This window comes from Hyla sarda, chromosome 1 (assembly GCF_029499605.1).
Source record: "Hyla sarda isolate aHylSar1 chromosome 1, aHylSar1.hap1, whole genome shotgun sequence".
NCBI lineage: Eukaryota > Metazoa > Chordata > Amphibia > Anura > Hylidae > Hyla > Hyla sarda.
Genome location: NC_079189.1, coordinates 445,452,975 through 445,468,682, shown reverse-complemented (window position 1 = coordinate 445,468,682; position 15,708 = coordinate 445,452,975). Strand labels below are relative to the sequence as shown.

At 42.3% G+C, this 15,708-nt stretch overlaps 1 protein-coding gene and 2 non-coding genes across 9 annotated transcripts in view; all 3 read left to right on the top strand.

Annotated features, from left to right (window-relative positions):
• LOC130283558 (E1A-binding protein p400-like) overlaps nucleotides 1-15,708 on the top strand; it is a 184,641-nt gene that overhangs the window by 101,872 nt on the left and 67,061 nt on the right. For all 7 annotated transcript variants that reach the window (XM_056533179.1, XM_056533174.1, XM_056533178.1 and 4 more), the window contains 10 exons: nucleotides 3,858-4,019; nucleotides 4,292-4,444; nucleotides 7,832-7,911; nucleotides 9,810-10,099; nucleotides 10,479-10,681; nucleotides 13,429-13,598; nucleotides 13,857-14,053; nucleotides 14,331-14,442; nucleotides 14,529-14,672; nucleotides 15,047-15,208. In XM_056533179.1, the coding sequence (XP_056389154.1) occupies nucleotides 3,858-4,019; nucleotides 4,292-4,444; nucleotides 7,832-7,911; nucleotides 9,810-10,099; nucleotides 10,479-10,681; nucleotides 13,429-13,598; nucleotides 13,857-14,053; nucleotides 14,331-14,442; nucleotides 14,529-14,672; nucleotides 15,047-15,208 (1,673 nt within the window). The remainder of the gene's footprint in view (nucleotides 1-3,857; nucleotides 4,020-4,291; nucleotides 4,445-7,831; nucleotides 7,912-9,809; nucleotides 10,100-10,478; nucleotides 10,682-13,428; nucleotides 13,599-13,856; nucleotides 14,054-14,330; nucleotides 14,443-14,528; nucleotides 14,673-15,046; nucleotides 15,209-15,708) is intronic.
• On the top strand, nucleotides 11,726-11,851 carry LOC130345753 (small nucleolar RNA SNORA49). Its single transcript, XR_008884295.1, has one exon. It is a non-coding gene; the product is annotated as a small nucleolar RNA SNORA49 (small nucleolar RNA).
• Nucleotides 13,659-13,787, top strand: LOC130345742 (small nucleolar RNA SNORA49). The gene has a single exon (XR_008884294.1). It is a non-coding gene; the product is annotated as a small nucleolar RNA SNORA49 (small nucleolar RNA).

The following is a 15,708-nucleotide window of genomic DNA, read 5'->3' as shown; positions in this document are numbered from 1 at the left end:
CTCTACGACTCCCATGGAGTGCATGGCGTTTGCAGTTTCCGTGGCTGCAGTTCCGCTACCCCACTGTAAGTGTGAGTGGACCGATGTAATATGGACCCTCTATGACGCTCATGGAGAGAGCGATGTCTACCACATCTGCGGCTGCAGTTCCGGTACTCCACTGCAAATGGGAGTTGCTGAAGGGGTCACCCTGCGAGTACAAAGGGCTCTCTGCTACGTCTGGGGGAGCGCACGGTCTGCCGCACTTGCGGCTGAGCTTCCAGTCCTCCCCCTTCCTGTTGGAGGTGTCCAATGGCTGTGTTCCTGCAGGTGCATGGTACATTCTACAGCAGCAGCGCCCACTTTACCACTGCCATGGGTGGTATAACATTGCTTTTCAGTGGTATCTGCTATATTTCTGACCGGAAGCCCATGCTATGACTGTTCCTTTCACGACGGCGGTTCTGGTACCCTACTAATAGTATAATGTGCCCTGTGGAGTGACACTGCGTATTCACCGGCCACTTAAACAGTCATGGCATCCATTTTCCCCCCTTCCTTATGGAGCATTTCAGTGGTTTTCAAGGGGTTAATTTGCAGGCTACCTGCTATAGCTCTCGCAGCCAGCGCATTCCCCACTTATTTAGAAGAGGCAGGTTTGCGGAGTGTCTGCTCTGACCACTACAGCCTTTTCACTCCTCCTCCCCCCCCCCCCTTTCTGGGGGGGAGTTTGCATGGTCTCGGGGTTACCCTGACTTCTTGTTAGGGTTTTGTGGATTCTGGCTCTGGCAAGGCCAAGGTTTACACTCCACTTCCCACGGGGACGTAATGGTGGGCTTGCGAGCCTTTTGCTCTGGTTGATTCTTCCCTTACATTCTCCCTTTCTTATTAGGGGTATTAGGGGTCTTGCTACCTACTACCGTTGCCGGCATTGGCTAATGTGGTCATTGCATTTCTCCTCTTCTAGCCAAAGTATTGACTGTCTTAAGCGATCCCTCCTATGGTGAGTTTAGCCAATGCCATTAACCCCTTCAGTTGCCATCCTCTGGGTAGCTTTGGGTGCTGCATGGTTTCAACTTGCCTTTCCTAGAGGGAAGTCTGCTGTACGGTTCCTGTTTGTGTTCTTGCAGCCTTCGGCCTTCTAGTCGGATGGCTTATTTCTTGGTTCCCATTCTTCCTGTCCCATCCATCCAACTCCCCGTCGGCAGAGTGCTACTTGATTTGGCATAGTTACAACTGTTGCTGTGCTGGGTTTCACCTTACCACCTGCCCCCCTCTTTTTTCTGGGTGGGGTGCTGGCGCCTACTCTGGTTGCCCCAACCCTCAGGTGGCGCTCTCTTTCGGGGTAGAATTTGCTTAGGAGATGCCCTGGTGGTTCTTGTGCACTTTTTGTTTTCTTCTGACCCATTTTCCCTTTTGTGGTGAGGGTGCTCTCGGTTTACTCTCTGCTCTTGCTCTCTAGCAGTCTCTTGCTTGGAGTGTCTCAGGAACTTCCCCCTCGTGGCTCTTCTGTGCGGGTTGCCAATGGCCCCTGGGGTTCCGCGGCTGTCTCTATGGCGGCATGTCATTCCTCCTTCTAGGTGTGTGCCTGTTGTTCCGTGCTTGGATAACAGTCTTGGTGGACGACCTCATGTCCAGAACAAAACATCTTATTGCTTCGACTATACTGACACCGTGGCTGGGTACCCTCTGTCTTTTTCTGGTCTGTTTCGTTCCAGAGTCATACAGTCTATTCTGAGCGTTTAGATTCGGTGCTTGTTCTGCCATTTCTATCCTCTCGTCCCTTTTGTCGACAGGGGCTGGGCAGCATGGTCCGCTCAGTGGCGGTGCCTTTTCCTCCACCTGACATTCCCCCTGTGGGGTATATCACTCCTTCCTTGGAGGTCCCAGACTCGTTCAGGACCCTCTTCCGCAATATTCTGCCTTTCAGCACCTTCTTGCATTGTGCTGTCTTCCAGGTGGCTGTTACAGTTGCTGTCTCCGGAGTGGTTTCCCTGTGTTGTCTCTAGCCTTAGTGGGTTTCCTATCCTGACCCCCTCCACTGTTCCCTGGTGAAGACTGGCCCTTTCGTTCGGGCCTGGATGTGGATCTTGCTCTGTATTTGCTCAGGACGTGAGAGCTGTGACTCCATGTCACTAGGATGGGGAGTTGAAGCTAATGAATATGCAAAGCAGAGGGGCGGGCTTAGGAGCTTCACTCCAGGAGGGAGGGGCGGCCAGCCAATTTTAGAAGCATATATCTTGGCAGCCAGTTGACGAAAATAAGTGACCGACCCCTCGGTTGAATCCTGTTTACCCACACTATAACCCAGTGTATTGGGTTTAGTGTGGGTGAACAGGCTGACAGTTTTCCTTTAAACTTGACTATGTACAACTAGTACTATATTACTAGTTTTATATCCTGTTTACTACTGCACCAAGAATACCCAAATATACTATACCTTACTATCTAATGTGTGTGGGGCCTCCTGACTCTCCTCAGATGAAGGGAGAGAAAGTGACTGCATGTTGGTTTTCAACTGCCCGATCCTTTTTTTTTTTTTTTTTTTTTTTTTTTTTTTTTTTTTGTGCTGGACAATGAAGAAACGGCTTTCTACCCTCTCCCATTTTAGAGCACATGCATGTGTATAGGGGGGTCAACAGATATATTTTGTCTATGGCCAGCTTGTTGCTCTTTAATGAAAAGAGGGAAGTATGTGTATATCCTGGGAGAACAAAAGATCAGGCATATTGATATCCATTTAGTAGTTGCAGTTAATACAGAAACAATGTAATAACTGAGAGAAATGTATTTCCTGTCACAGAAAGAGTCTGAAGATTTGCTGATTTAACAAAATAATAATAATGAAAAGAAAAAAATCACACATTGACTGACCAGAAAGTATGTAGGAGCACAGACAATGTTAGTTAATCCTTCATAAGATGGCAAGGTGATTTTAGTGCTCTCACTGCTGTTAGGCCTTGTTCACACCAGTGCTGGAGCTGCCATATTAAACCAAGTTGAACTGTCTTCTGCACAATGGACAGCAACAAATGCTATTGACCTTGAATGGGTTCAGTCAGGTTTTCCCTCTGTGTCCATTGTTTTACAGGATTTGAGCTGACAAAAAAAATGATCTGCAGTATTTTTAGTTTTCTGCTCATTTCCCACTATTTTGATGGGCACATTGAATGGAGATACCAAAATGTGCTCCCATCGTTGATTTGAGCGAGGTCTTATTGAGCTACTGACATAGCCCCTCTATAGGCGTAGCTGTTTGTCATTCTCTCCCTTTCTGGATGCTGGAGCTGGGCTTCTTGCCAGTAGTACACGATTACTTCCTCCTTCAGTACTTTGCCACTGGGTCCACTGTTTGTCATGACATAGTATTGGTGAAAATGCACTGAACAGGCTACACTGATTGCAGGTACACAGTCTCTGTCCCCCTCTCCTGCACAGAACAGGACCTAAGTCCCACCCCTCTTTCTGTGTTTTGTCTTGCTGTTACTAAAAACAGATTTCCCCTACCAACAGGCAGTGGACAGCAGTTTGCAGGGAAAGGAGAAACCAGGTGGCCAAGATTTTAGAGCAGATTTTTTAGGGTAGGCGTCATTTTTGGTAAATGAAGTAATTTACAAATATATTACTGATCACATAAGCTATCCCATTGAGGGAATGTCTATGCAAACATTTTGTTTATTTTTGTTACAGAATCATAGCTTTTAGGCTACGTTACCACTTCCATTTTATGCTCCATTCCAATTGCTTTTTGACAGTGAGAGTGCCATTCTGAGAAGAAAAAAAAGTAAAAAAAAAAAAACAGAAGACAATTTTCTATAATATAAGCATGTTGTTTTTTTATTTTAATTTTTTTTATTTACTTATTTCTTTCTTAACAGGTGGGGAAGTTGTAAAAATTGCTCAGCTTGCTGCTGGTGCATCCCAAGGACGAATTGCTCAACCTGAGACACCAGTTACCCTGCAGTTCCAAGGAAATAAATTTACCTTGTCCCAGAGCCAGCTACGCCAGCTTACTGCCGGCCAGCCTTTACAGCTACATGGTAATTCTGAAAACTTCAAATAATTTTATGCAATTTATCTACCGGGATATTCTTGTGGAAGTTTTAGAGTTAATACATTTCTTAAAAGCAAAGCTCCATGTTGTCTAACAAGCCACAGTTTGGTGCGGATCATATTAAGGATGGTTTAAAAGAAAAGACCTATTCCTCGTATTTGTAGTTGTTTGAAAATGCATACAAACTGCATGTGTTGTTCTGTTTGTTTTTCTTTGTGCTTCCCCCACTTACTTGTTTTCTTATATTTACATTTATAGGTAATGTTCTACAGATAGTTTCAGCCCCCGGTCAGTACTTGCGTCCTCAAGGATCTGTTGTCCTTCCAACTATGCCACAAGGTGCAGCTGCAAATGTTATGAGAAATCAGCCCCAAGTGGGAGCTTCACAGCTCAATACGGTATCCTCAGCAAGTGAGTAGGGGAGTTAAATGTTTCACAATAACTACATTTGGTGTCTTTCAAATAAGTTATTTATAGAACTATGCTTTAGTGACCTTGTCATAAAAATAATGAACGTTCCCATTTGTTATATTTATAGGCTTAGGGTACGTTCACATGTTCCTAATTTGCAGTGAATATCGCGCATGAAAATCTGCAGGTAGTCTCACAGCGTGTATTTTCAGTGAGTTTTCATGCGTATAATCTGCACTCATATACTACCTAAAGTGCAGATTTCATGCACAATTATTTGCTTATTACCTGCAGGTCTTTGTGCATGAAATCTGCAGCAAGTGCAGTCATGGCTGTAAATGCCACCCCTGAAATTTTTCAAGAAAATAAAGTATTTCTCACAGAAAAGGATTGCAGTAACACATGTTTTGCTATACACATGTTTTGCTATACGTCATTGACCCCTCCGATGCCGTGATGCATCTGAGTCATTGCGGTACTTTGAACGGATGATCGGATCGCCCGCGAGCAGTGCTGTATCCTATACATAGCACTGCACAGTATTAGAAATCAACTGATTGCAATGTATAGTCCCCTATGGGGACATAAAAAGTGTAAAAAAAAATAATAATAATAATTAAAATAAAAAGTTTACCCCCCAAAAAGCGTAAAAAAAAATGAATACACATATTTGATATCACGGCGTGCGTAAAAGTCTGACCTATTAAAATATATTGTTAATCATCCCGTACGGTGAACGGCGTATACGTAAAAAAAAAATAATAATAATAATAATAAAAAGTCCAAAATTGCCACTTTTTTGTCACATTTTATTCCCAAATTTTTTATAAGAAGTTAAACCTAAGCAAAAGTGATACTGATAAAAACTACAGATCATGGCGCAAAAAATTAGCCCTCATATCGCCCCATATACGGAAAAATGAGAAAGTTAAAGGTGGTCAAAATAGGGCAATTTCAAACATACTAATTTTGTTAAAATGGTTTGAGATTTTTTTTTTAAGTGGTAAAATTATAGAAAAGAATATAATCATGGGTATCATTTTAATCGTATTGACCCACAGAATAAAGAAAACATGTCATTTTTACCGGAAAGTGTACAGCGTGAAAATAAAACCTAACAAAATTTGCTAAATTGCGATTTTCTTCAATTTTCCCACATAAATAGTATTTGTTTGGCTGCGCCGTACATTTTATGGTAAAATAAGTGACGTCATTACAAAGTACAATTGGTGACGCAAAATATAAGAGATATGATTTATAGAAGGCGAGGAGGAAAAACAAAAATGCAAAAATAAAATTGGTCTGGTCCTTTAAGCCAAAATGGGCCTGGTCCTTAAGGGGTTAAAGGAGCATCACATGCTTGAAACAATCTTATTTCTTTCAAAAATTTTGAAAGGGCGTGACATTATGTCCAATTTGTTTTTTTCCTCCCTTTTTTGGTTTAGTTCCAGTACACACAAAGGGATTAAACGTGTATAGCAAAACATGTGTTACTGCAATCTAGGGATGTCCCGATACTAGTATCGGTGCCGATACTAGCCATTAACATGGTATCGGGGACTCGTTTAATGTCCCCCGATACCATGTCCGATACCTGCTGCCACTCTGCTGCCCCACTTTCCGGTCCTCCCGTCCGCTTCATAGTGTTCCATGGAGGAGCATGTGACACACATGTCACTCCGCCTCCTCCCCTGCCCCAACGTAACGCTACGGAGGAAGCGGAGTGACGTATATGTCACATGCTCCTCCATAGGACGCCATGATGCGGACGGGAGAACGGGGCAGTGGAGCGGTAGCACCCGATGGAGGACAGCCGCAGGTGAGCTGTTTGCTGCTGCTAATGTCTACAGCGGAGCTTGCTGTCTAAAGGGGGGGTCCTGCTGCTGCGGTCTAAAGGGGGTCTTGCTGCTGCGGTCTAAAGGGGGTCTTGCTGCTGCTGTCTAAAGGGGGTCTTGCTGCTGCTGTCTAAAGGGGGTCTTGCTGCTGCTGTCTAAGGGGTCTTGCTGCTGCTGTCTAAAGGGGGTCTTGCTGCTGCTGTCTAAAGGGGGTCTTGCTGCTGCTGTCTAAAGGGGGTCTTGCTGCTGCTGTCTAAAGGGGGTCTTGCTGCTGCTGTCTAAAGGGGGTCTTGCTGCTGCTGTCTAAAGGGGGTCTTGCTGCTGCTGTCTAATGGGGGGGGGGTCCTGCTGCTGCTGTCTAAAGGGGGGGGGTCCTGCTGCTGCTGTCTAAAGGGGGGGGGGGTCCTGCTGCTGCTGTCTAAAGGGGGGGTCCTGCTGCTGCTGTCTAAAGGGGGTCCCTGCTGCTGTCTAAAGGGGGTCCCTGCTGCTGTCTAAAGGGGGTCCCTGCTGCTGTCTAAAGGGGGTCCCTGCTGCTGTCTAAAGGGGGTCCCTGCTGCTGCTGTCTAAAGGGGGTCCCTGCTGCTGCTGTCTAAAGGGGGTCCCTGCTGCTGTCTAAACGGGGCCCACTTTTTAAAGGGGGGGGGCTTCTGTCTACAGGGGGGCTTCTGTCTACAAGGGGGGGGGGCTTCTGTCTACAAGGGGGGAGCTGCTGTCTACAAGGGGGAGGGAGCTGCTGTCTACAAGGGGGGGGGAGCTGCTGTCTACAAGGGGGGGGGAGCTGCTGTCTACAAGGGGGGGGGGAGCTGCTGTCTACAAGGGGGGGGGAGCTGCTGTCTACAAGGGGGGCCTGCAGTCTATAGGGGGAGGGCTGCTGTCTACAAGGGGCTGCTGCTAATGTCTGCAAGGGGATATTACCTACTATTAAAGGCAATCTTACAGAAGAGTCACCTGCGCTAACTTGAATTTATGGGTAGATAGTGCAGGTGACCCGGTTTCTACCGCTGCTCACCATGTGAACATCGGTCTCACAGACAATGCAAATTCCCTGTTCTGTCCGCCTCCATTGTACACAACAAGGAACCCACATATCAGCACGGTAAACATCGCCAGAAACCGCGTCACCCTGCTGGCAGATTCCCTTTGAAATAAAAGAACCCATACTTGGTATCGGCGAGTACTAGAATTAAAGTATCGGTACTCGTACTCAGTCTTAAAAAAATGGTATCGGGACATCCCTAATGCAATCCTTTTCTGTTCGAAATATTTCATTTTCTAGAAAAATTTCAGGGGTGCCAACATATACGGCCATGACTGTATTTACCCTTGATCTAACTACCTGTAGTTATTTATATGCTTGAGAAACATTGCATATGTTCACTTTATGATACAAATAAGAGTTGAAGCCTGCTTTTGAATACCAGACCTCTTTTGTTCTTTGCTGTGACCACACACCTGTTTGGATCCTCTTTCGGCAGTGACATGCTGACAGGTCACCTGGATGACTTTTCTCTTGGATTGTAGTCATTTATACTCATATTACTTTTTTTCATAGCTCAAGTAACTGCCAAAACCGCACAAACTGCAGCAGAGGCAGTAAACAAGTTAGCTCCTGTTGTGCATCCTAATGCTCAGGTACGTATGTTACCAAGATAATTGTTAAACAGATGAAAAAAACTTCACCCTACATCAAACTGATCTTTTGAATGGTGCTTGGGCTTGTATTTCCTTCAAATCATGTTTTCCATCCCTGGATTAATGATATAGCCTGCATCCTTCCTTAGGGCTGTAAAAGATGGTCCGATCCGCCCTGTAAGCAAACGTGAGCCTCTTTGCTCCCCCTCCCATCCCTGTCACGCTTTTGCCTCCAGTATACCAATCAAAAGTAATCATAAACTAATAGTGCTAATTATATTCATCATTAACATACATATATATATATACATAGAAAAAAAAACAACGGTGTGGGATGTACTCAATCTGGTAAACGACCGAGAACTCCAATGTCTGGGTATAATCTCCTTATTATCCCAATGAGACAAAAATGCTAAAGAGTTAGTAGAGGTGACTGGTTCTCAGGTCTTCAGTAGTGAAATGGTATGTCTTGTAATTATGAATATATTAAATAAATGGTTAATGGGAGAGTATTGTTAATATAGTGTGGATGTGTTTTAGCAATTTGAGAGGTAGTGAGTGCAGTACAGGTGTGTGTGAGTGTAATTGTAACTGTTATGACAGAGAGAAGGAAAAAAGAAAGAAAAGAAAAACAGTTATAGTAGAAAGGAGAAAAAAGAGAGGGATACTTGGATAATGATAAAATATACAATTTATTAGAATTAAATAAGGGGAAAAGTGCTGGGCCCTAGCACTTATACTTTCCCATAATAACAATAAAATATTCAACAGATGCTAAACAAATGGTAAGCAGAGATTATATATATAATAGTGGGTAGATAGTCAGCAGAGTCAAGTAGACTAAAAAGCACTAGTCCAAATTGTTGGCTCGCAGCTCGGAAAAATAATTTATATTCCGTGGTTGTTATCAGTACTGCGACCGTAGTATAGTTATACACAATTCAAACGACGATGTCACAAATGTTCACTATATGGAACTAGCGGTGCTGCGACCGCAGAATCAAGGTACCAATTTAACAGTGTTGCAGCCGTAGCAACATGAAATGACAACGTATCCACAATGTAGCAGGGGATATGATCGCGGTGCTGCGACTGCACTGACGTTGCAAAAGGCAGGCGAGAGCAGAGGACCGTGTTAGAATCACAGAGAGCGAGGAGGCCGTAATGTAACAGTCCCGCAGTGGGCCACAGATTGGGAGGCTCCAGCGGTTGCAAGGCTGGATTTTTCAGGTAAGGGGGGGAGCAGTTTGGTACAATGTACCTCTTACCCTATACCTCCGGTGCTTCGGCCTCGTATTTGCTTGCGTCTGTATTGCAGCGGTACCCGCGGTGGCTGTCCTCGCTCTTGGCTTGCTGTGGCAGTCAGCTGTAGCAGTGATAAAGTGTCTCCTCGTGGCTTTGAGCGCGTGTGAGATCACAGATGCGCTTTGATGATCCTCTGTAGCTGTCTTTGCCTCAAGGTTAGGCTGGTTGATGTAGTGCTTGTAATAGCGTCTTCTTGCTTATTTGTATACATATATGTGCATAACGCACATCCAAAAGCCTTAACACAGTAAACTTGTGGCATGCTGTTACGGATGTCTTCCAAAGCTCAAAGTGACACACAATGAGTGGAAAAGCTTTCTGATTGTTTAGCTACAGATAGCAGTCACATAACCATTTCCCGTGAATAAAATGATTCAGAGATCGGCGATCACACACAGTAGGAATTTGTGTGCCAGTAACTGCCATCTTGATCACTATTCCTCAATCGTTTGTATATTGCAACTGTTATCCGATCTTTCTTTTCAATTAACAATTTTAGATAAAACAAAACAGAAATGTATCCTATACTCAAACAAATATGAAAACTGTTATACCAGAAGGAATCTAATAAATGTGATTTCTTTCTAACTAAGGACTCCTCTGAAGACAAGCATCATTTGTTAAAAGAGCGCCTGGACCGCATTTTCATCTGCAATGAGCGCCGTTGTGGCAGAGCTCCTGTCTATGGGTCAGATTTTCTGTCACTTTTCACTTTGAGGTCTGCTGACATGTACCCTTCCAATCTGGATACACAGTGGAGCTGGACTGGCGCTGTGAACTGTTCAATATCCTCTCAGTCCAGTGAGAGTTCTATTGATCCACTGAGACACTTGATTTTGAGTCCAGAACAAAAGAAAATAGCCCTAGAACCTTTAGTTAAAAGGTAAGCAATGTCTATGTTTTTATACTGTGCTAGGTGTGCTGTGTATTGCTTCATTAATTGGTATTAGGAAGCTTTTTGTTACTTATGCAAAATGTTTAAATAAAACAAACATAAGACCTGAATGGTGTGTCGGAGATCTTCAATTACCAAGCCAGGTAAAAAGGTGCATTATGTATCTGATGGTGTCCTATAAAATGTCTGCTTTATAAGTTTTGTGGGTCTAGGGGTAGCGTAAGCATGGTTAAAATATAGATTGTTGCTGTCTTCTCATTTTGTATTGTTAAATTTAGTGTTACTATTTAGGGTTTCTTCTATGTGCCCAAAAATGTCTGTTTTCAACTTCAATGGATGATCAGTTGTGTTTTGTTTCTTCTTTCAGAACACTGTGTGTGGTTCCCCCTGTTATTGTTCCTCCACCTTTTCTTACGGTTCCGCATCCACCTCCTTTGTATACACACGACATGAAGATACTTAGTCTTAGACTAAGGCAATATGCAGCTCCATACATGCAGGAATTGAGGGAGCAAACAGCACCTCAGTATGTGCAAAATCCTGACTTGCGGCTAATTCAATGCGATTCAGGTAAATTAAATTAGAATGTTTATTCTTTGTGCACCTCTGTTATGTTTTTCGTTTTGCAAATTCTATTGCTCTATGGCAGTATTAAATAAAACAGACTTTCCAATGGATTGCATTGGATGACACAGCACCATGGGTATAGGCTCTAGCCACTAGGAGTTGACACAGCATAAAAAAACCTGGAGTACAGGTACCCCACCATAACCCCCAGGGTGATCCTTGCAGTTCCCCTCTCTTCTTTTGGCCATAAAGTCCTGTACTTCTCGCCATGTGTCAGTCCCGGTGGTCTTGAGGCCAGCAGCAGATTAACAACAATCAGTTTTCTCAACCAGCCAGTTTTCAGCTTTCCTAAAGGTTATAGTAGATGATTGGCACTCTCCAGTCTCAGCAGGTTAAACGAAGAGCTTTATTCAACAAAAGTGCATGTGTGCATACAAATCACAGGGAGAGCATGGGCTCCGTCTACAGTAACAGTGATAGCTATTTTGTGTGCTCACGTGCTTTTGTTGAATAAAGCTCTTTGAGTTCCATTCATCTACTGTTGCACACATGTTTGGACTGTTTCCTGAATTGAGCACCTTTGTAACCAGGGGGGATTTAGCTGTTGTAAGAGTGGATTATAAAGTACAGGGAAGTTACCTACCAGTCATGCAGTGCCGAGCACTGTTCCTTGTATAGAGATTGTGATTTCCTATAGGTTACCTCTAGCATACACAGTATCAAAAGAATACATCGAGAGAGACCCACATAGAATGCCATTTCGATAGCGAGCCTGTTATTCAAAAAATGATTATTAGATGTGTATGCATGATCTGAAACAGCTCTTGTAAGAGATGAAGACTTCAACCTCTTTGCTCCTTTAGGATGTATTCACACGTAGAGTATTCTGTGCAGATTTTATGCGCAGGATTTCAAGCTGTGTTCAGTTATTCAGTTTACATTGAAATCTGCAGCAGAAAATCCTGCGCATCAAATCTGTGCAGGATACTGTACGTGTGAATAGACCATTAAGGAGGATTTCTATCTTTTATTTTTTATGCTCTTGTCAATCCTCATCCTTACTCCAGGGTTATTGTTGTCCATACTTTCCCTGGCATTAATTGAGGATACAACAACTGCTTTGTTTAGTAGCTGGAAAGTTGTTTTCCAAGCGACTGAATGTAAGCATACATAATTTAGACTTGTGAAATACATAGCATAGCATTTGTAAGTAGTTTCACTTGAAGACTTATACAGTATACTGCTGGTGTTTCCTGGTTTCTGTGTAGCACTGCTATATTCTGTATTCAAGATTTTTTATGTCTGTAATGTATTCTTATTTAATGAAAGGTTACACAATTTTCAAGATCTCTGCTTACTGTTTGTGTAGGGAAGATTTCAGGGAAACCTATACAAACTGTTAGGCTGGGTTCACACTACAGAATTTCAGAGCAGGCAGCAGAATCTGCCCAGAAAATCCCCTCGAAAAATTCCACCAGAACTTTTAAAGTGGTACTCCCGTGAAAACCTTTTTTCTTTTAAATCAACTGGTGGCAGAAAGTTAAACATATTTGTAAATTACTTCTATTAAAAAATCTTAATCCTTCCTGTACTTATTAGCTGCTGAATACTACAGGAGGAAATTCTTTTCTTTTTGGAATGCTCGCTGATGACATCACGAGCACAGTTCTCTCTGCTGACGTTATTATAATAATAATAACACTTTATTTATTGTTGTCCTTAGTGGGATTTGAACCCAAGTCCCCAGCACTGCAAGGCAGCAGTGCTAACCACTGAGCCACCATGCTGCCCTTAGTATACATCTGCTATGCATGGTTGCTAAACTGGACAGAGATGTCAGCAGAGAGCACTTTGCTCGTGATGTCATCAGTGTTCCAAAAAGAAAGGAATTTCCTCTATAGCATTCAGCAGCTAATAAGTACTGGAAGGATTAAGATTTTTTAATAGAAGTAATTTACAAATATGTTTAACTTTCTGCCACCAGTTGATTTAAAAGAAAAAAGGTTTTCACCGGAGTACACCTTTAAATCAACTGGTGCCGGAAAGTTAAACAGATTTGTAAATTACTTCAATTAAAAAAATCTTAATCCTTCCAGTACTTATTAGCTGCTGAATACTACAGAGGAAATGTTTTTTTTTTTTTTTTTAACACAGAGCTCTCTGCTGACATCTCTGTCCAGAGTAGGAGAAAATTCCCATAGAAAGCATATGCTGCTGTGGACAGTTCCTAAAATGGACAAAGATGTCAGCAGAGAGCACTGTGCTCATGATGTCAGCAGACAGCTCTGTGTATCAAAAAGAAAAGAATTTCCGCTGTAGTATTCAGCAGCTAATAAGTACTGGAAGGATTAAGATTTTTTAATAGAAGTAATTTACAAATCTGTTTTAACTTTCTGGCACCAGCTGATATAAAAAAAAAGTACCCCTTTAACTTAGCTCCGCAGACATTGCTATCTATGGGGACGGCAGTGTCTACGTGGTCCTAGCACCGACTGATTAAGTCGGTACTGCCCGCACTCAGAATCTCTGTTTAGAATTCTCTCTCCAGTCAAGGCGGCTCTCTGTGAGCCAATCACATCTAGCACTGATCTCTCTTTGTTCCTGAAAGTTGTAGATTGGTGAAGGTCAGCTTGGAAGGTCACCTGGATCTCCTAGGCTGGATGCAATTGTGTGTTCCTGCATTTGCAGTTTTGTCAGGAAATGGAATTCTCTAAATCATTATATTATTAATGTTCTGTGTTCATATATAGGAAAGCTAGAGGCTTTATCCATCCTTCTTCGTAAACTAAAGTCTGAGGGACGACGCGTTCTGATTTTCTCCCAAATGTTACTCATGCTTGACATACTTGAAACATTCTTGGACTTTAATTCTTTCACCTTCTTGAGGATTGATGAAAATGCCAATTATGAACAATGCCAGGTTTGTGTCTGTATTCTCTACTTAATGCTCCTGCTTCATCATATTGTAAGATGCTGTGTTTTTCCTCATCCTTACTCCAGGGTTATTGTTCTCCACACATTCCCTGGCATTAATTGAGGATAAATAAATTGTTCTGACCGTGCCTCTGGATACTGTTTCCACAGGCTTTGTGTTTACTGAACATACATAACATCACTGTCAAAATGCATTCTACAGCTCTCAGTAGTAGTGTCTTTATTATCTGTTATTCTCTGGTAGGATTTAATGAAAAGTTTCAATAGAGACCCTCGGATTTTTTGCATGGTCTTATCCACCCACATCCACTCTTTGGGAGTATACCATGTAGAAGCGGACACAGTGATATTTTATGACAGTGATCTAAATCCTGTTATGGATGGGAAAACGCAGTCATGGTGTGATCTCATTGGCAGAGCAAAGGACATCCACGTTTATAGGTACAGTGTGTGCTTTAAAAAATGTTTATTGGCTTGTTCCTAAAATCTCCATTTATCTCAAGCTACCATCTTTTTCTTGGTGGGAATTGTCAGCCATCTATTCACAGGGTTTTGTGTGAATTGAATAGTAAATATTTTGGGTTGTGAGAACATGACGCTTTTCTCCTGACAGTCAGGGTCTTGACAAAAGGAGGCTATGGATATGTTTGTATGTACAAGATATATCTTTTAGCTTACCAAATTCTTTTAAGACTTATGTGTTATGTGCTCTCCCCAGGCTGGTCAGTGCCAATTCTATAGAGGAGAAGTTGTTGAGGAATGGCACAAAAGATCTTATTAGAGAAGTGGCAGCTCAGGGTAGTGACTATTCTTTGGCATTCTTAACTCAGGTACAGTACATATTGCCTTTTTTGTCTTCCTCTTCTATGTTTTTCTTATTCCACAATGTAAATTAATTAAGCTTTTGTTTCCTTAGCAAACAATCCAGGAACTTTTTGAAGTGTGCTCTCCACTGGATGACACTGGGTTTAGAGTGAAAGCTGAAGAGTTTGTGTTGTTATCCCAGGAGCCATCTCCTTCTGACATAATCACCCCAAAGGTGGCAAAGCCATTTGTAGAGGTAAGAACATCCTTATACAGTATAGAGAAAGTTTGTATTCTTGTACAGCAACAAATCTATCAATGCATAAAGTACATTATTCTTACAACTTCTATTCTCTTGTTCCTGGTTTTCAGTTTGTCTGTATATGACAACAAAGTGCAAGTAAGCATTTTAGTTGTCGTAACAATTTCTCTTTGATATCCTTTATCAAAATAATTATAATAAAGTCTTCTAGAGGGGTGAATCCATCAACAAAAGGGACCAGCATTTAATACTGTGTTCAGAAAATTGAAGATCTGACTCTGGAATATTTGGTCTAAACCAGGGGTGGTTACATGGGGCTTTTCTGCTTTATCATGCACTTTCTTTTATCAATGTATATGTTTTAATAGGCACTGGGAAAGATTGAGTTTGGACAGGAAGAAGAGGTAACAGAGTGTACTGAGCAAGAAGGTCCAAAGCCAAATGCTGGGGTCTTCCCTACTATTGATTCTGAATGTATTGAGTATCATGAACCTTCCCAGCTGAAAGAGTTATCTGACCTTATGCAGCAAGTAAGTGTAACTTTGCTTGTGATCAGATTAAAGGGGTACTCCGGTGAAAACCTTTTTTCCTTTAAATCAACTGGTGCCAGAAAGTTAAACATATTTGTAAATTACTTCTATTAAAAAATCTTAATCCTTCCAGTACTTATTAGCTGCTGAATGCTACAGAGGAAATTCCTTTCTTTTTGGAACACTGATGACATCACGAGCACAGTGCTCTCTGCTGACATCTCTGTCCATTTTAGCAACCGTGCATAGCAGATGTATGCTAAGGGCAGCATGGTGGCTCAGTGGTTAGCACTGCTGCCTTGCAGTGCTGGGGCCTTGGGTTCAAATCCCACTAAGGACAACAATAAATAAAGAGTTATTATAATGATGTCAGCAAAGAGCACTGTGCTCGTGATGTCATCAGAGAGAATTCCAAAAAGAAAAGAATTTCCTCTGTAGTATTCAGCAGCTAATAAGTACAGGAAGGATTAAGATTTTTTTTAATAGAAGTAATTTACAAA